Source organism: Piliocolobus tephrosceles, chromosome 19, assembly GCF_002776525.5.
Source record: "Piliocolobus tephrosceles isolate RC106 chromosome 19, ASM277652v3, whole genome shotgun sequence".
Taxonomy (NCBI): domain Eukaryota; kingdom Metazoa; phylum Chordata; class Mammalia; order Primates; family Cercopithecidae; genus Piliocolobus; species Piliocolobus tephrosceles.
Window position 1 is genome coordinate 50,096,081 of NC_045452.1, and position 21,602 is coordinate 50,117,682.

The 21,602-nt window shown below is 38.5% G+C and overlaps 1 protein-coding gene across 6 annotated transcripts in view; it reads right to left on the bottom strand.

Annotated features, from left to right (window-relative positions):
• Positions 1–252: 252 nt before the first annotated feature.
• The window catches only part of LOC111524882 (MAP3K7 C-terminal-like protein), a 60,233-nt gene continuing 38,883 nt past the window's right edge, over positions 253–21,602 (bottom strand). For all 6 annotated transcript variants that reach the window (XM_031934662.1, XM_023190210.1, XM_023190203.1 and 3 more), the window contains 2 exons: positions 16,352–16,467; positions 253–1,424 (listed from right to left, as the gene is read on the bottom strand). In XM_031934662.1, coding sequence (XP_031790522.1) covers positions 1,244–1,424; positions 16,352–16,467 — 297 coding nt within the window. In that variant the 3' untranslated portion in view covers positions 253–1,243. The remainder of the gene's footprint in view (positions 1,425–16,351; positions 16,468–21,602) is intronic.

The window sequence follows — 21,602 nt, forward strand, 5'->3', positions numbered from 1 at the left end:
AGCTGAGATCTTGCCACTGCACTCCAGCCTGGGCGACGGAGCGACACTCCATGAAAGGAAGGAAGGAAGGAAGGAAGGAAGGAAGGAAGGAAGGAAGGAAGGAAGGAAGGAAGGAAGGAAGGGAGGGAAGAAATGGAACTTCGCTTCTTTTTTTTGGCATATGCAAATACAGCTAAGAACCAGTTTCGGACCAGGGCTAGGTCATCCCAACGTCTAGCACAAAGGAGGTTAAGAAAGGAGCAAACTAGAAACTGTCAGTTTTGATCCATGTTTAATGAAAAAGAAGTTACATGAATAGAAATGGACATAAAACAAAGAATTCAATTTGAGAAAATGTGGTGATAGGTAGAACAAGGAGAAATTGTTTTAATTCTGAATTTACTCGCATATTCCTATTAGCTGTTACTGATCTAAAACATCTCCTTAAATCCAAAACAATAGTTATGGTTCACTGATGTTTTCATGGGCACTCACCCAAATAATGTCCAAACAATCTTTTTCCATGTCCCCCCTCCCCCCAGAACACACACAGGCAAAGGCAGAGATGTTTACTGTAAGGTCACATGGCGTGAAGCAAATGCAGCCTTATCTGTTTATTATTACAACAGCTAGTTAGCATTGGCAAATGTGCTTTGGTTACAAACACAGTTTCTGCTAATAATTTCATGAACAAGCTTTTAGGATATGTGACCATTTATTCTTAGTACAATCAATCATTGAAGAATAAAAATCAGAGTATAAAAGCTTATACTCTGGTGAATATAAATACATGCAGAGAAGTTTCTGAGAGTTTAGATTTGAGCATATTTGAAATATTAAAGGCACGAAATTTTAAAAATATACATGTGAAACTACAGTGAACATGTTACGGGTTTGTTGCGTGGCTTAACTCCGCTCAGCCCATGATTCTTAGCTGGGTCAGTCAATATTCTATTTTTATCGTTTTCTACCCTGTTGTACGGCATGATCATATCTTCCTAAAAAAGAAAAAAACATATATCTTTGGAAAATAATTCTGATCTCCAAAAACATATACTAGTAATAGTTTCACATTAATGATCTCATTTAAAATATCCCTTCTCTCAAGCTAGAAGCTGGCAAGCAGTAAATTCATCACAGACAGTTGCCATGTGGGTAATACAGAGAAGCAATAGATCTGACTCGTTATTCGTTTAAAATAAAAATCTTTTGGCCAGCACAGGGCATTCATCAACCTCGTATGCTCACACTGAAAAATTTAAAGTTAGGATGAGCCCTGCCTCTTCTGATACTGTATTCGAAGTTTCTCCAGTTGTTCCACACATTGAGACTGGGCCAACCTCAACGTCCGATTCTCCTCCGTCAGAGCCTCAAATTCCCGAACCAGCTCAGCAGCATCCACCTTCTCTTTTTCTGCCTGATCCAACTTGGCAATGAGCTCCTTCCTGAAGATTCAGGGTACAGGGCAGGAAGAAGCACAGAATTCAACGCAAACAAATTAAATTTTTCAGTAATAGCATGATGGAAGTAGAATGATTCATTCTTTTCTTCTGAATTGTTTCCCATCTCTACTTGCCTTCAGTGACTTTTATTTGTCCAGCTTTGCAAGTTTTATGTCCCATTTATTCTAGCATTTCTACTAGACACTTCCAAAATACTAACTATACACCAAAAGTCCTATAGGTTAATAGTCAAAAACATGATCATTTTAAGAATGCAAAAAATTGTAAAAATAATAATTTAGAAAAAAATCTGTGTATAATTTTTCATAATTTAAGATGCGGCATGCCTATTGTCTTGTAGGGAGGACAACTATAGTTTTCTCTCGGCTGAGTCTTTGTCTCCCAAATTCGTTGTTATCTTCCTTTGTTTCCTATATCGGAGTTGAACAAATCTCCAATAGACTTCTTTGAACTACAGAATCCCAACTCTGTCCTTGTAGATATTACCTCCTATATCTTTCCCTAATCCTTACATATATATTGCAGCCCAAATTAACAAAACGATGTGTCCACATTTGATGCTGGCCTGACTCTAGAATTGAGGAAGCAGGCTGAAGGTACTGTAGGAAAACTGTAATGATAACACTTTAAAGAAACTCAGTTCTTAGTTAATATTTGTAAATAATTCATGGATGTAAATACACACAATAAGGAACTAAAGGCTGGGCACAGCGGTTCACATCTGTAATCCCAGCACTTTGGGAGACCTAGGCAAATGGATCGCTTGAGTCCCAGAGTTTGAGACCATCCTTGGCAACATAGCGAGACATTGTCTCTACAAAAAATTAGGAAATCAGCTGGGTATGATGGCTGACAACCGTAGTTCCAGCTACTCAGGAGGTTGTAGCAGGAGGATCACTTGAGCCTGGGAGGTTGAGGCTGCAGTGAGCTATAATTGTGCCACTATACTCCAGCCTGGGCAAAAGAGTGAGATCCTGTCTCAAAAAAGTAAATAAATAAGCAAAGTAATGAGTTAAAGATCTTCAGTCCGTGTGTAGATTTAATAAACATGACAATCCAAAGGATACCAGGTCTGTCTCCCTTATGGAGGTCAGGTAATCCTAACCTAGACAAAATCTAACTGAATTCTCCTTTGCCTCATAGTTCTTCCTCCTCTGTAGCGCAAAAAACAGTTGGCAAATGTCCTTCAGATACAGAGTTTTCTAGATGGGTTTTCCAAAGAAAAGGCTTTGCACTGCTGGTGTTAACGTTACATGACTGTAGGTTGTACTGAAAGCTTTATTAGATTTTTGAATTAAATTAAATAAATGTGTATTTTTAAATACAAACCAACACATCTAACCCATGATTTCAAAGATCTTGTGCCCTAAAAGGAGGCTAATTAGAAGAAGATCTACATAAAGATGACTCACAAAAAAAGGAAAGTTGGAGTCAATAATAATGTAGATGTGGAAGTATCTGGAAGTTACTTCATGATCATTCACAGAAATTGTACCCAAATGACCAAAGCTTGGGACACACTGCCACCAGTCTCAGTCCCAAGCCTTCTCCTCCTAGGCTCCCCCTACCCTGCAAAGCTCCTGAGTACAGTTGTGTTCCTAGGAAATGGTTTTGAACCCTTGTTTTAAAGTAGTAATAACATTGCCTTAGCATAAAATACATGCAAATACTATCTTCCTTACATTCTTTCATCACTACAATTGGCCACATTTCTAAAAGCCTCTCCTCTTCCTTCTTCCACTGATCAGATACTGATCTGACACAACATAATATGAAAAGAAGAAAGGAAAGTACATACATATCTGAAAAGCAATAATATTCAGGTTTATATTGGAAATAAGCCTGTGGCCACTGGGAACAAAGGGCAGTGGGGGTTGCTCATCAAAACACAACCTGTAATGTTTCAATAATCCAGAGCTAGAAAACAGCCTGACCATCTCATTCAATTCGGTTTCCAAACATGTTTTATTATATAATACTATTAGTTTAAAAAAAAAAAGTGAACACAAACCCAGACTACTTCTACATATGTCTGCATATTCATTCATAAATTATATACCTGCCAATATATTACATACATTATAAAGCATTCCCAAATATGGATATATAACAGGATAAGACTGGATGCTAAACCTAGGGGGTAGAAGTCTCATGAGGAACCAAATATTTACAAAACCTCAGCATATCCCACAAATTACTTAATTGAAAAGTGAAATCAGTGGCAAAAAATGGAAGGCCACTTTCACCAAATGACCAAAGTTGACACTGCTAGTCATGAGATAATAGACATTACACGCACTGTGAAACACACATCATTTCTGTGGTATTCCTGCCAAAAATGTACAATCTATATCTAATCATACAGACAAAATTAAATTCAGGGAAATTCTACAAAATTGCTAACCTGTATCTTAAAAAATGTCAAGAACTCCTCCATATTTAAAGAAACCAAAAAGAAATGACAACACAGGCAATGTGCTATTCTGAACTGAAAAAAAAAAATAGTTTTGAAGAACATTATTGGGAAACTGATGTAATTTGAATATGAACTGTGAATTACATAATAATACTGTATCAGTGCTAAATTTCTTGATTTTAATTATTATACCATGGTTAAAAGAGAGAATGTTATTGTTTTAGAATATACTTACTGAAGTGTTTAGGGCAATGTGGAACATGATGGTGTATGTACGCATATGTATATACACACATATATGCATGCTACACACATATATGCATACGCATACATACATGTATTTGCACATTTGTATACATATACATATGTATATATGTATGCATGTGTATATGAGAGACAGAGAGAGAGAAAGAAAGAAAACCCCAGTACTGTCGTGAGGAAGAATAAGGCACAACTGGGGAAAGTTTTAGTAACTGTTGAATCCAGTAAAGGATATATGGGAATGTGTTTTTTTGTTTTGTTTTGTTTTTGTTTTGTTTTTTTTGAGATGGAGTCTTGCTCTGTCACCCAGGCCAGAGTGCAATGGTGTGATCTCGGCTCACTGCAACCTCTGCCTCCTGGGATCAAGCGATTCTCCTGCCTCAGCCTCCCGAGTAGCTGGGACTGCAGGTTTGTACCACCACACTTGGCTCATTTTTGTATTTTTAGTATAGACGGGGTTTCACCACGTTGGCTAGGCTGGTCCTGACCTCAGGTGATCTGCCTGCCTCAGCCTCCCAAAGTAATGGGTTTATAGGCGTGAGCCACTATGCCCAGCTGGGAGTTCTTTATACTACTTTTGCAACTTTTCTCTAGGTTTGAAACTATCAAAATGCAGTTATCCTGAAAAAAAGACAAAGAGTAAATAAGGATAAAATTCTAGTATTTTCTTCCTGCGCCCAGTGGCCTGCCTTGGATACCCACTTTGGTGTCCCCTGAGCAAAACCAGACGTGAGAAAGTGTCCAGTCAGGGAAAACTGGAAGATAATGTACATCACCGATATGCATATAAACCAAGTTCCTTTGGGCTGTTACTGATTTTTGAATCTTCCACACTGTTTAGAATAGAATAGGCTCGCAATAAATACTTACTGAATAAATAATTGAAGAAAAAGGTAGCTCAGAGATAAATAAGTAATTTATGTTTTTAAAATGAGGAAATAGAAACCGAAAGTGTTCCATTTAATGGAAAAAGTCACACAGCTAATAAGAAAGAGCCAGAAATCAAGCCTATCTTCTGATTAAATGTTTAGTTTTGTGTCCCTAAGCATAGCTTAGGTAGTACATGTCAATAATTAAATATTGATTAGTAAAATTCCTCATGTAATTATTTTTAAAACATTAATGAGTAAAACCTATTTAAAAAAAAAAAAAAAAGAGGCCAGGTTCAGAGGCTCACACCTGTAATCCCAGCACTTTGAGAGGCCCAGGCCTCTCCTGATCACTTGAGGTCAGGAGTTTGAGACCAGCCTGGCCAACATGGTGAAACCCTGTGTCTACTGAAAATACAAAAATTAGCCAGGCATGGTGGTGTGTGCCTGTAATTCCAGCTACTCGGGAGGCTGAGGCAGGAGAATCGCTGGCACCTGGGAGGTGGAGATGCAGTGAGCCAAGATCCCATCACTGCACTCCTGCCTGGGCAACAGACTGAGACTTCATCTCAAAAAAAAGGAAAAAAAAAAAAAGAGAGAGAGAGAGAGACATGCTTTAAATCCCCTATCCATCAAACAGATCATCTATTCCTGTTCTATTTTTCCCTTCAAATTGCTTGCGTCATATAAACGATTTAGGTGGAAATAGAGTTTTGCTTTCAAATCATGGTCTGGGAGGTGGTGCTAATGGGGATAACAATGGCTATTTCCCTGGCTCCATATCTAACCTCATGTAAAACTCCTGAAGCTACCTGTCATTAATTTAGACTGACAGAGGTAATAAATCACAAAATCATAGATTTTTACAATTTGAAAGAATAGTCTAAATTGTCTAGTCTGATATTCTTGCATTGAAGAAAGTCAATAATAATTTCTTCTTTACTGGAACCCAGAAGACTCAGTGGATATGTTTCTAAATTAGTTTCATGTATTTGATAAGCAATTATACAGACATCCAATGAAAACTGTCAAAACGTCTGTTGCTTCCTGTCCAGGACCTATTTATATAGACATATTTATGCTCATGCATTAGCAATTCATAATTAAACCTTGGCACATCAAGCTACAAAAACAATCTTATAAATAGATGATCTGAAGAAGAAATCAATATTTATTATAGGCTAGAATGTGGTTCTGCCTTTGATTTATTGGTTCTATTTGTATCGTTTCCTTCAATGTCATGTAATATGGGGGTAGAAGACAATAGTTAGAGAGATCTTATTTCTGCAGCCACGAATCTGTAACATAGCTTTCCACATGATGCCATTCAATAGCCTAAAAGGTCATAACTTTGGAGTCCACCATAGCTCATCTGTTGTCCCCATCCTAAGCCACATGCCTGGAAAGGTTTTTAGTTGCTAAAACAAAGAGGGGAAGAGAAAGTCCAAGTGAATTGGTTAAGAAAACTTTCAAACTTTGTGGAAATTAATTCCAAAATTAAGTAGATTCTTTACGTTGCAGGAGTTTGAGACGTGGATTCATCACTGGGAGAAATATTTCTCTGTGCTGAGGAGACCACTACTAGGGATCTTGGCACTGTCAAAGTTAACTAAGGACTTTTATTTGGGAAAGGCAAAATTCTAGACAGTTTGGCCCCAGTGAGCTAAAGAATTTGGGGCAATAATATAATAAAATATCTTTATCATAGGGAGAATTTTATTTTTAAATAGGGATTTAGACTGTACTGTTGGTGGATCTTCAGAGATTTATGTCCAAGTCAAAGCATTCACACACAGGAGAGAAGGAGTCAATGCCTCAAAATGACAGAAAGGATGCCAAAGTCTACCTTCATTTTATCCAGGTGGAGGAATAATAAATGATATTGAACTGAGATTTCCAAAGCTCAGTCTAGACTATGTTGTTGAAGCCATACAAATGCTTAATGCATGAACAAATGTACTAATATCTATTGGGAAGCAAAGGGCAATACGGCACCCTTGCAGGAGGAAGTGAGACTTGCTCCAAAGCAGGATTTCTCATCCTTGGTACAACTGACATTGTGGGCCGGGCAATTCTTTGTTGTTGGGCACTGTGAATACATTGGCATTGTAGGAAGTCTAGCAGTAACCTTGGCCTCTACTCACTAGATATCAATAGCAAACCCACCCTCACCCCCAGTCATTCCAGCCAAAAATGTCTCTAAGTATGGCCAGTGTAGGATGGGGCAGGTGTGGAGAATTTCCCGGTTAAGAACCACCGCTCTAAAGGAAATGGAGATTCCCACTATCAATCACCCTATAAAGAATTAATCCTGGGACAGGAAGAAAGTGGACGGCAAAAGGTTTCTTCACTCTGCTTCCCCAGAGATTGGATTGGAGCCTCTTTCCTCAGCAAGGGAAACCTACTGAAAGGAGCTCTCACTGAGAAGAGTAAACATGCTGTCCCTTTTAACCCACTTAATGCTTGAGGTTGCAATTTTTTGAATTTGAAAAATCAGACCTTGGCAATGACCTTGAGCAGTAGGATATAAATGACTCCCACATTTAGTGTTCCAATAATGGAACACTAGGCATAAGTTTAATATAGTTTCGGGCAGACAATTAGGTGTAGAAATACTTGGGAATGAAATACCCATTAAATGACTGGGCTGCACGTAATTATGTGGTGTAAAATACCCAAATCATTATGATTGGGGCATTAACAGAAAGCGTAATCTCACAGTCTAATGGCATCTGGGATACTGAAATTTCACAAAAAACTAAATACTAAAATGAAAGAATATCTTTGGCTACATCTCTGTCTCCATAAACAAAGTAAAGAACTGAGGCAGTCCTTTGCTCTTCTACTCATTGGCTCAGCAAGTATTTATTGAAAGTCTGTTACAAGCCAGCCTCTATTCTTGCTAGCCAAGTCAGTCTTGGGAAGCACATCTCCACAGCTGGAAAATGAACTCAAATCTCATATCTCACCCAGAAGGCATCTTACTCGTATCAGACATCATAGGAAAGAGAAGATAGAACTTTTCTCCACGTTACTATATATCCTGCACTTGTGGAGAAATATCTCCATGTACCTTATATTTATGATAACGAAAATGTAATTTCTGGAGGCTGAGTAAATATTTCAGAAAAATATCTTAGGTATATAAAAGTGAGGTTTGGTTTTCAGTGTTACCTTCCTGTGGAATCCTTTTTCAAAGAAAGTCATACCCTGAAGGGATGCAAATAAAACAGATAAAATTGGTCCTTCTCTGGTTGATCTGGGTACAGTCCCCTGCCTGACACCCTCTCCCTCCTGAATCTGTGAGAGACTCCTCAGAACACACTTTAAAAGCTTCTGCCTTTGGGAATATCCTTAAGAAATAAATGCTTCTGGTTAAACATTAAAAAAAAAGTTAAAATCTCCTATTATTAGAAATCTCAGATAAATATCATGACTGAAAACAAATCAAAATTGCACGAATTTTAGTTTATGCCTTTGGAAATTACATATGCACCCTTTTGCCCCATCCTGATATGTTCCCCTAGATGAGATGTTACTCCCCTAATCATCATTTTATACATTTTAAAAAGACATGAGAATATAAGTCACACATTGATTTTGATCGCCTCATATGAAAACCCCTTTCTAATATTTTGCCTGAACATGCTAAAATTACGTAACATTTTTCACCTCAGAAACAAAAAGACAACCAAATTAAAAAACAGGCAAAAGATCTTTAGAGTTATTTCTCCAAGAAGACATAGAAACGGCCAATGAAGCACAGGAGAACCCGTGCAACATCATTAGCCATCAGACAACTATAAATCAAAACCACAATGACACATTGTTTCACACCCACTAGAGATGGCTAGAATCTAAAAGGCACAGGAAGTGTTGGCAAAGATGTGGAAAAATTGGAACCTTGATACACTGCTGGCAAGAATATAAAATGTCAACCCCTTTGAAAACAGTCTGGCAGTTTCTCAAAAGGTTACACATTGAGTTATCATATAAGCCAACAATTCTACTGCTAGGAACCTACTCAAGAGAATTGAAAACATACGTCTACCTCAAAAATTGCACACAAATGTTCACAGCAGCATTATTCACAATAGCCAAGAAGTGCAAACCAACCCATTAAATGTCCATTCGCCTATAAAAGAATAAAATATTGTATATTCATACAGTGGAATATTATTCAGTAATAAAAGAATAAAGTACTGATGCATGATACGATGTGAGTGAACCCTAAAAACATTATGCTAAGTGAAAAAAGCCAATCACAAAAGATTGCATATTATATGATTCCATTTGTATGAAATGTCCAGAATAAGCAAATCCATAGAGACAGAAAGTAGATTATTGGTTGCCAAAGTCCAGAAATCAAGGGTCAATGGGGAGTAACTGCCAAAGGGTGCCAGATTTATTTCTGCAGTGAAGGAAATGTTGTAAAGTTGGTGATGGTTGCACAACTCTATGAATATACTGAAAACCACCGAATTATAATAGCCAGGATATAGGATCAACCTAAGTGTCCAAGTGTCCATCAGTAGAAGAATAGATTTTTTAATGTGATACATCTATACAATGGAATACTACTCAGCCATTTTAAAAAATGAAATCTTGTCATTTGCAACAACATGGATGAACCTGGAGGACATTATGTTAAATGAAATAAGCCAGGCACAGAAGCACAAAGACCACATGATCTCACTTCTATGTGGAATCTAAAAAAGTTGATCTCGTTGATGTAGAGAGTAGAATAGTGATTACCAGAGGCTGGGGAGGGTGGTAGGGAGAGGGGCATGGGATGAGGTTATTCAATGGGTACACAGTTACAGTTAAACAGGAGGAATAACTTCTGGTGTTCTCCTGTATAGTAGGGTGACTGTAGTTAACAATGATGTACTCTTCAAAACAGCTATAAGAGAGGATTTTGAATATTCTCATCACAAAGAAATGACAAATATTCGAGGTGATGAATATGCTAATCACACTGGTTTGATCATTACACAATGTATGAAAACATTACACTCGACCCCATAACTAAGTACAATTACTACGTGTCAATTAAAAACAAAATAAAACTGGCCAGGCGCATGGCTCACCCCTCTAACCCCAGCACTTCAGGAGGCCGATCACTTGAGGCCAGGAGTTTGAGAGCAGCCTGGCCAACATGGTGAAACCCTGACTCTACTAAAAATATAAAAATTAGCCCAGAGTTGGGACACACACCTGTAATCCCAGCTATTCAGGGGGCTAAGATGGGAGGATTGCTTGAACCTGGGAGGCAGAGGTTGCCGTGAGCCAAGATGGCATCACTGCACTCCAGCCTGGGCAACTGAGCAAGACTCTGTCTCAGAAAAATAAAATAAAATAAAATAGTTTATAAAAAATATATAACATGAGGATGCCAAGACATAAGGATGATACAATTGACTTTGGGGACTCGGGAAAGGGTGGGAGAGGGGTGGGGAATAAAAGACTACACATTGGGTGACAGGTGCCCCAAAATCTCAGAAATCATCACTAAAGAACTTATTCATGTAACCAATCACCACCTGTGCCCCAAAAACATATTGAAATAAAAAAATCAAAATGAATAAATAAAACATTCTTCAATCTGACTTTTCTGAGAGTCTATCTCTTTTTCTGACATTTAAGTTAATCTTCTAAACACCAAAGTACCCAACACAATATTTCATACCAAAAATAAATAAATAAGTGGTTTCTCTACTGGACAAGATAAAATGCTTTATCTGGAACAAAGCAAACTTTACAGTTGATTGCAGTTTAATAATATACTTTAAAATTTTTCTGTCAAACAATTTGGTAATAGATTTCATTTTTAATTTTTTTTTCTAAATTTGGTGATAGATTTCAAAAGCCATAAAATGTCTATATCTCACTTCAATGAGTTTCATATTACATACACAAAAAGCTATGTATGTTGTAGAAAAATGCTTATAATATTTACGGAAACAAATCATTTTATACATTCCATGTTACTGTATATGCAATTATATTAAAATGTCTCTTCACATGCAAAAGGCCTCGAAATAATTAGATTAAAATGATGGAGTTCTTTAAAGATATCAGAATTCTTGGTAATTTTTCAAAGCTTTCAAGAAAGTCATTCCCACCTTTTTTTACACTGAGAAGAAAAAAAATCAGTAAAAATATAACAAGCCTCTCGTACATCATTGGTCATAAGCCAGAAGTGATTCTTTAAATTGGATTCAGCCAATGCTGAGTTTATAATCCTAGAAAATGTTTGACTCTCTTTCCCCATCCAACAGATATGATTTAAAATAACAGTTTCAGCAACTCTTCTCATCACACCTCTTCAAATTCTCTCAAACTTGATCCAGGGAGACCTCCTCTGGAGATGAGAGAGAAGTTCAGTTTGGAGTTCAAACCTTAAGCAGTGTCTGAATGACTCCAATAAAGAAAAACTCTCTTAAAATACCTTAGTTAGCGTCTCTTTGCATCTAGCTTATGCCAGCCAAGGTAGAGGCAACACAATCAGCTACACTTTATGAAATGATGGGAAAGAAATTCTCACAGAATCATCAAAAAATGGAGACCTAATTACTTGGGTCAAATTCATTTGGCCCAATATGTCTTGCTTGAAAATAAAGACTGTTCAGGAAAAGATCTGTTTGAAAATGAATTTCCACTTCAGTAAAGTCTTAACAAAAATAAGGATCATTAATAACCCTTGGAAAACCAAGCTCTTATATTTATAAACATAAGATATTACCATATTTCCCAATTTAACAACGTATCCTAGCGGTTTTTTTTGTTTGTTTGTTTGTTTTAATCCCCTGAATAGCTGGGATTACAGGTGTGTGTCCCAACTCTGGGCTAATTTTTATATTTTTAGTAAAGTCAGGGTTTCACCATGTTGGCCAGGCTGCTCTCAAACTCCTGGCCTCAAGTGATCGGCCTCCTAAAGTGCTGGGATTAGAGGCGTGAGCCATGCGCCTGGCCAGTTTTATTTTGTTTTTAATTGACACGTAGTAACTGTACTTAGTTATGGGGTCTAGTGTAATGTTTTCATACATTGTGTAATGATCAAACCAGTGTGATTAGCATATTCATCACCTCGAATATTTGTCATTTCTTTGTGATGAGAATATTCAAAATCCTCTCTTTTAGCTGTTTTGAAGAGTACATCATTGTTAACTACAGTCACCCTACTATACAGGAGAACACCAGAAGTTATTCCTCCTGTTTAACTGTAACTATGTACCCATTGAATAACCCCATCCCATGCCCCTCTCCCTACCACTGTCGCCCGGGCTGGAGTGCAGTGGTGTGATCTCGGCTCACTGCAACCTTCACCTTCAGGTTCGAACAATTTTCCTCCTAGCAGTCCTTCATTGCTGATATTGACTCTGTAATACCAGCACTTTGGGTGGCTGAGGTGGAAGGATTGCTGTAGGTCAGGAGTTTGAGACCAGCGTGGGCAACATAGCAAGACGCCATCTCTTTAAAAATTTTTTTTTAATTAACTGGGCATGCTTACATGTGCCTGTGGTCCCAGCTATTCAGGAGGCTGAGGTAGGAGAGTTGCTTGAGCTCAGGAGGTTGAGGCTGCAGTGAGCTATGATTGCAGCACTGCACTCCAGCCTGGGTCACAGGGCAAGCCTTTGTCTCAAAAAAAAAAAAAAAAAAAAAAAGGAAGAAAGGGCCCTGTTAGGTTAGGCCAAGAGCTTGGTGTGAACAGGGGCTCAGTGACTGGAGGACCCACCTGCTGCCCCGGGAAAAGTGAGGAGGCCAATGTAGCTGAAGTTGAGGGATGAGATTGGAAGTTCTACAGAGGTTCCAAGGCAACCCCAGGTAGGTCTTGAAATCTATGCCCAGAACTGGCTGTCATTTTCTAGCAACAAGAAACGCTAGGCAGGGAAACTAGTTACAATATTGCATCAACCAAGATCTCAAGTAATACGTCCCAAGCCCAAATGGTAGAAGTGAGAATGAAAAAAAAGGAACTAGAGACTTTATGAAAAAGAAAAAATACATATGATGAAAGAATTTGGCCTTGGCCCTATATCTAGCCAATTATTTAGGGAGAAACTAAATCATTTGGGGAAGGGAACAAGATGAGTTCTACAGAAACACACACAGGCATATAAGTAATTAAGGAGGGGGTCTGGCCCACTTGTGTGTGGTCTGGAAGGTTGTATAAAATACCTCCACTAGCCTGCTAGCCATGTTATTTCTAGAAGTTGACTTTTCATTTTTTTATTTTTTATTTTTATTTTTTTGAGACAGAGTCTCACTCCGTCACCCAGGCTGGAATGCAGTGGCATGATCTTGGCTCACTGCAACCTCCGCCTACTGGGTTCAAGCAATTCTCGTGACTCAGCTTCCTGAGTGGCTGGGATTACAGGCGTGTGCTACCTACCACTCTCAACTAATTTTTTTGTATTTTTAGTAGAGACGGGGTTTTGCCATGTTGGCCAGGCTGGTCTCGAACTCCTGACTGCAGGTGATCCGCCTGCCTTGTCTCCCAAAATGCTGGGATTAGAGGTGTCAGCCTCTGTTCCTGGCTCCTTTTATCATTTTAATATTGTTGTAGTGGTACCCAGAGTTATCATTGCTTTCAATGCAAAGAGCAAGGATATGTTTCAAACAAGGAGTCACTCTCGTGTCATTATCCTACCATATCTTTTTTTTTTTTTTTTTTTTTTGAGATGGAGTTTTGCTCTTATTGCCCAGGCTGGAATGCAATGACGCAATCTCAGCTCACTGTAACCTCCACCTCCTGGGTTCAAGTGATTCTCCTGCCTCAGCCTCCCAAGTAGCTAGGATTACATGCACCTGCCACCACACTGGGCTAATTTTTGTATTTTTAGTAGAGACAGGGTTTTGCCATGTTGGCCAGGCTGGTCTCGAACTCCTGACATCAGGTGATCTACCTGCCTCAGCCTCCCAAAGTGCTGGGATTACAGGTGTGAGTCACCACGTCTGGTCCCTACCATATTTTTTTTAATGCAACATAAAAAAACTTACAGAACATGTAATTTAGGGGATGAGTATTGCATTTCCAAAAAAAGAAAAAAAGCTACACATAAATTTAATTTAAATAACAAAGTCCTCCAGTACCTTCAGTCTGAAGGGTTTACAAATAGAGACATAGTTACTGGAGATTTTTCTATCATACCACCACACTTGACACACACACACACACACACACACACACACACACACACACACACACACCAGAAGATACGTTTACAGGCTATTTGTCATACAAATAGTCTTCTTTGACTTCAATACAGGTCACGTGATTAATAATCTTCAATTCCTTCATGAAATTTTTTGTAGGACTCCAACCATGTGTTACCATGCAATCTGAGTATTCCAAGCAACTTTATCAAAACTCTTAGAACAAAAAGAAAATAGTCAGACATAGGAGAGAAAAGTTTTATTTGTGACCTCCTAATAAACATCTTTTAATCCCCTGTAGCCGAAAGTTTAGATATGATTTTATGTTTGAAGCATGGCAAAGCAAGGAAGGAAGGAAGGGTTTGTAAGGTACTAACTGAGGTCTTACAGAAGTCTGGCTCCAAAACCCATACTGTCCACCATCATGCTATACTGTCTGACCACCATTCTGGGAGTCTCGAAAATTCTAAGGATTTCACAAACTTCTCAACACAGAATATATTTCATTTGCTTTCTTGTAAAAATTAAATTTTGTGTATGTGTGTGTGTATTTTTATTATACCACCACACTTCACATACACACACCAGAAGATACATTTATTTACAGGCTATTGATCTTATAACTCTTCCTTTGACTTCAATACTGGTCACATTATTAATAATCTTCAATTCCTTTATGAAATTTCATATCTATATTAATGAAAATAATAATCATTAATAACCTTGGAAAACCAAGCTCATGTATTTATAAATATAAGATATAACCATATTTCCTAATTTAACAATTCAACTTAGCAACACTTTATTGCTGATATTGACTCTGTAATCCCAGCACTTTGGGAGGCCAAGGTGGGAGGATTGCTTGAGGCCAGAAGTTTGAGACAAGCCTGGGCAAGATAACAAGATCCTATCTATTAAAAAAAAAATTTTTTTTTTGAGATAGAGTCTCACTCTGTTGCCCAGGCTGAAGTATACTGGCACGTGATCTCAGCTCACTGCAATCTCTGCCTCCCAGGTTCAAGTGATTCTCTTGCCTCAGTTTCCCGAGTAGCTGGGATTACAGGTGCCCACCACCATGCCTGGCTAATTTTTGTATTTTTAGTAGAGACAGTGTTTCACCACGTTGGTCAGGCTGGTCTCGAATTCCTGACCTCAAATGATCTACCTGCCTCAGCCTCCCAAAGTGCTGGGATTACAGGCGTGGACCTCTGTGCCCGGCCCCCACAAAATATTTTTTAATTAGCTGAGCATGGTAGCATGTTTATTTCTTCTCCCCCTCCTTTTATTGGGGTGACACATGATATACAAGAAATAAACAATCACAATATGTTTGTGTTCTGTTTCACATATTCAACAATAATTTACTCATCCTCTAGGTGCCACATATCATACCAGGCTCCAGGAATCTGATGGTGACAACACCTGACTGTGTTTTACGGCACTTACCACCTAGTAGGAGATGTAATCAAAAGGAGATCTAATCAAAAGATCCTAGTAATCAAAATATCTCGTTAATAAATGAGAAATCCCAACCAGCCAGTACTGTGAAGGAAAGGTGTCTACTCTGATGCTTTGCAAGTATAAAAGAATGGGATTCACTGGGGTAGGCATTGGCAGAATCAAATGCAGTTAAAAAGAAGGATTCAAAAACAAACAGTTATGAGTGAGTAAAATCAGAGTACTTTAATTAATAGAACTGTATAATTCCCTACAGCAGAACTGTAAGAGTAATAAAAGCTAACAAGATAAAAACTTACCCGACTATACAATGTAGTCAGTCAACTAATACATTTACGTAATTTCGAAGAGCTGTCTCAGTGGCTTCTTCGCGTGATGTGGGAACACCATCATTTAAGCAGAAATTAAAATGTATACCAAGCCACAGTGTTCTGCGGCCTCTGGGCACATTTACGGAAAACATAGTGTGGTTTGGGGTGGTATTTTGGCATTTTTAATTTCCTGAACTAAAATTTCTTATTTAAAAATTTAAGTTTTAAGTAGGAAGCATTCCTGATATTCCTTTTGCTACTCCATAAAGTAAAGCACTTAATCTCCAATAGCACCACTTGAATCATTGCTATAACCCCCTTGCCTCCCTCTCATCCTCACACTCAGCCTGTCCCCTGCCCTCCGCCCTTGGTCCTTGCCCAGTAGGCAGGACCTACTCAGAGGTAGAGTGTGGGAGGTGGGGGGTAGGTACTTACTTTCTTTGCTCAAGCAGGGCGATTTCCTTTTTGACCTCATGGTATTCTTCTGCTATTTGGCAGTGCTGTTTGAACACCTCCATGGATTCCGCGGAGTCATGACAAGGTGGCAGGGGCTTCACAAACAAGAAGAAGAAATTAGTCCATTTTTTTGCATCAGGATAAATTACCAACCATTTTGCTCTGCTGATGTTCTTTAACGGAAGGTTTTCTCTTTCTTTCTTTTTTTTTTTTTAACATAAGAACAGCATTGTTAGTCACCATTCAACAGAGTTCAGCTGATTCTATTTGACAGAAAATAGAGAGGTGTTCAGATAGTCCCCACATTCGTCTCCCAGTGTCATTCATGGTCATCTCTGGCCTAGAGAGCCTGAGCTCTCATTCTCATCTCATCATTCAGAGCCAGAGCCCTGAAATCCATTACATGTCAGTTACCTGCCATGTGATGGAGTAAAAATAAGTCTCCCAAGGATTCTACAGTACTCCCTGGAAATCTTAGACTCTGCTTTAGAGAAGTGGTGGGGAAACAGTTCAGTTGTCTGTTCAATTACCCCTTGCTTTCTGTTCCTGTAGTCAGGAGGTATAATCTCATTTTGCAGAGTAGAGAAGAAAAGCTCTCTTCTGAGAAATGCATCTGACCTAAAGAAGGATGCTGAGCCAGAAATAATGCTTGCAAGGATTAACAAGCCTGTAAGAAAGGCCAGATCTCCCTCCCCCTAATAAAAAAACCATCCGTGTAAGATTCACGTCTCTCTTTTTCTCCCATCCATGAAAGAAACAAAGGCCAGCGTGGCAAACCTTTCTGACTGCAACATGGTGAAAACCCTACTTCTAGGAATTATTTTTAAAGAACGAGTTTCCCCCAAGTTTATTATTCTAATTTCTTGTTTAGCAATGCGTGATTAAAAGTACTACTTTTAGGCTCCCCCCCGAGGTGGATCGCTTGAGGTCAGGTGTTCAAGACCAGCCTGGCCAACATGATGAAAACCGATCTCTACTAAAAGTACAAAAATTAGCCAGGCATGGCGGCTTGCACCTGTAGTCCCAGCTACTTGGGAGACTGAGGCAGGAGAATTGCTTGAACCCAGGAGGTGGAGGTTGCAGTAAGCCGAGACCATGCCAGGCATCCAGCCTGGGTGACAGAGTAAGACTCCATCCCAAAAGGAAAAAAAAAAGTACTACTTTTAGGAATACTAGTTAAGAGTTTTTTTAAATCACCCTTTTCAATTATATGTAGAAAAAAATTTACATAAAATCTGAGAAATATCAGTTTATTGTGAAATAGGGTCTTCAATCTTATCCTTTCTTCAAAATGGTATATATATGTAGTATCTGACAAGGTCATATTGTCACTAATTTTATATAAGGAAATTGAGAACTAATGAAGTTTTTACTATTTGTTCCTCTCATTATATTCTTCAAGGACACAGATTTCTGTGGATGTCATATTTAGTGATCCTTCCCACGACATAATAGAAATTCAATAAACTTTACTGTCTGATTGATAGATAAGATGACCTTCCCTATTTATCATGAGGCCTCTGAGTAGAGATGTTTAAAGGAAATAAAATTCTAAATAGATTTTGATCAAATTTACCTTCACGTAGAACATCTGTTACATCCCAGTTCATGGAAAATCTAATAGTAATCGTATTAGGTAGCATCTTTCCCTACTGCCCATGAACACATTCACAGGATAAACTCAGCCTGTTGGAACCATTATCCCTTTCTATATGGGATTAAATTGAAAAATAATGCACAGCAGTACTACAGTATAACTCTCCCCATGAGATAAAGCTGTTGCAAAGGAATTCAGAACTCCTGGCTCCTCCAGTCTGTGCCCCAGAAATCGCTACCCACTCATCAATTTTCACCTGTTACACTGGCAACTTACCAGGTATAACAGTAAGGGGAATGAAAGCAATTTATTCTGGGCATCATAGCCAAGCCGTTAAATCATCTGTGCCCTGTTAAACGATTTGTCTCCTGGAAGGTCCTAAGACTACACATCAGATCCTGTCCTTACAAACACCACACAGGGCTATACTCAGTTGAAATAAGAGCTCAGTACATGTAGGTACCTGAACAATGAATTCAGTATAGTTAACTATGTGACAGCCAAAAAGTTCTAGAACTCTGCATGAAGGATTCGCAGCTTTAAGAGAACATAGAGAGTAGCCATGTAAAGGGAGGTATGTCTTTTGCTGCTATAATTTAAAAGGAAAACTGAAAAGTACATTAATAACTTTCTTAAGAAGACAGAGGCCTTCCCTTCCTCACCCCCAGCTTGCCACCTGTAATGCTTTTCACTAAGTGGGAAATGTTGTCATTTGTTCTTTTCTTATTATTGGCACCTCTTAATTCTAGGAAATTCAAAGATGGTATTATCTGTAGGCAGCGTGATCATGCCACTAAGGGTATGTAATGATACATATTTCAAGATACCCACATGTGCTTTCAGCAGCACGATCATGCTATCTATACATAATAATATTTTCAAGACTTCCCATCATAAAGAAGGGACCATCAAAAAAGAATAAGCCTAAAATTCTTTGTATTCAGTTTTCAGAGAGTACAAAGATTCCAGGGATCATTTCAGCCTCTGGATCCTGAAAACTAAGCCTTCAACTTGACATATAACTCAGCAACACTTCAAATGCTCCCAATTTGTATGAAAACATTAAAGAGTAATATCGATTTCTCTTTTTTAAGCAAAGAGGAAGGTTATATTGCATAACCCACCAAAACATTGTAAAATTCTTTCATTAGTTGCTAGAGGAAGAGGGAAATAAGGGATTGTTGTTTAATGGGAGCAGACTTTCTATTTTGCAAGATGAAAAAGTTCTGGAGATTGGTTGCACAACAATACAACAATGTGAATATACTCAACACTACCAAACTGTACACTTATAAATGGTTAAGATGGTAAATTTTATCATACGCATTCTTACCCATAATAAGAAAAAAATAATGCAAAAACTTATTTCATTAAAACTTTCTGCTGTCTCTAGCCTATCATCTTCTAAGCAGTGCTGCCAGGGTTACCTAGGAGAATCTGACTCCACTTGTACCCAATCTTTCTCACTTTCCCAAATTTCTTCCCAGAGAACTTTAAATTTCTCACCCCTTTATAATCTCAAACCATTCACTGGTAACCCCAAACATGTTTTTTGCTGCTGGGATATTGGATATTCCAGCAGCCAAATAATAACGGATATTATGGCCATTGTTTGGCAAATCAAAGTGCTCTCGGGTCAACAGAATCCACTGTTCTTAGAAGGCAGTTGATATCATTAGCCATTTACCCCAGCCCAGGAAACTGACCAAAGAATTTGCTTAAATATATATGGTTCTCGTCCCACCAGGCTAGTGAATACAAGTATTAAGATAGTCAGGTTTTATACCTAATATAAAAAGTGGCACTGTAGAATAATGTGATGTGTTGTTCTGTGGGGGACAGAGTAACTCTCATTGCTTTGTGATATAATGTGTGTATGTGTGTTGTATCATCAGGTCCTGACTGAGGGCAATCCCCTCTTAACTTACCTTTTGAGAGGTAATCCCTCAAAATAAGAGACAATATATGGCCAACAGTATTAATCAAACATAAACTTCTGCCTGAGGAAATCAATTCCTAGAATTCAAGAATCAGGTTTTCAGTTTAAAAATGGAGGACCAGTATGCTTAAGTTACATGACATGTAAAACACTGGCACTCATGAATTAATTGACTGTACGTGGGTTTATGTAACACATGCTCAAATTAAAAACTGAAAAATAACTTAAAAGAATACCTGTGGGTAACTAAATGAAAAAACATCTATTAACTTATTGGAATAAAAGTGACACTATTTCAGTTCTCATTGCTTGATTTTGACTGTTCTTGTCAGAGAGATTTTCATAGCTATAAGCCCATGCTGGGAACTGATGTACGATAAATAAACTCTTAATGTTGTTAATTAATCTTTTTTCAGATCCAGAGGAAAAAAATTCCCTTGTTATTGTCTCCATAATGATGCTACATCCTCCCATTTTGGATACACTTAGCCCACCTTCCTGCTTAAAGAATGAAATATTGCACTTCAAAGAAAAGGAATCCAAAAATAGCTCGGTTGACAAGTTGAAGAAAATGATACTACTGATGTACTAGAGCACAAATTCTGTGTGGTCACAGCAGCAGCTTTTCAGATGCACTCACTGCCATCGTATCTGGTTTACTAAACAACAGAGCCAGTTCTAAGGAGGTGAAATTAAGACATTCTCCTAACAGTGCCTCAAGCCAACTTTGAAACACACGTTTCCAAGACACAGATTGGGGCTAGGGTGAAGTCACAGCGCAGGAGGAGATACTTCCTCCTCACCCCCTTTTCCTCCATCTCCGCCTCCTCCCGCTGCTGCCTGAGGATGGAACTCGCAAGGGCTTAATATTTCGTGGCAGTGCAGTGTGAAGGAGCTGCTACTATCTCTGGTATCCGCCCCAATTATCAGGACCGATTTAACAAGATGAAGTAAGAGAGAAACCGCAGGGTCCCGTTCCAAGAATGCCGGCTTGCGCCACAAGGTGCTATTCTGCTCTCTGCCTGAGCCGCCGGTTCATAGCAAGCTTCTCCCGAAGTGGATTCCACTCCCTGGAACAGGCCCCATGGGGAAGGACGCAGCCAAGCCACCCTCGGCTAGGAGCAAAGCCGGCTCAGGCGTTTCCGTTTTCTACTTGGCTTCTGCCAATACTCCTGGCCCCATCCTCTTCAAAAATGTAAGAATTTAGTTTTCCTAGCCCAGCTTCCCACACAGGAGATACATTTAGGAAGCTAAACATTCTACACTCGCTGAACAGTCTTTGTATTTATTCCTTGATTCTCAGGGTTACCTACTTTGGGGAAGGATGGGGGTATCGGATTTAAATTTACATTACATTGTAATGTCTTACAATTAACAAGCATCGTTTGTTAAAACTGAGAGGAAAAACACAGCCCATGCTGATTTCTATATTTAAGAACTCTATTATCTTAGAACTTTAAATATTTTAAGAACTGACATTTATATAGTATCTACATTACAGTACAAGTTAAGCACTATCAATTATACTACAGAACTTATATATCATGTTACATTGGAGTAAAGTATATTTACGTCATTTCTGTTGACATAAACAATATCAAAAGGAGAAAGAACACAAGAGTAGCAAACTTTTTGAACAAGCCATACCCAAATGACAACTGAGCTTCTCAAAACAAACAAACAAACCAAAAATT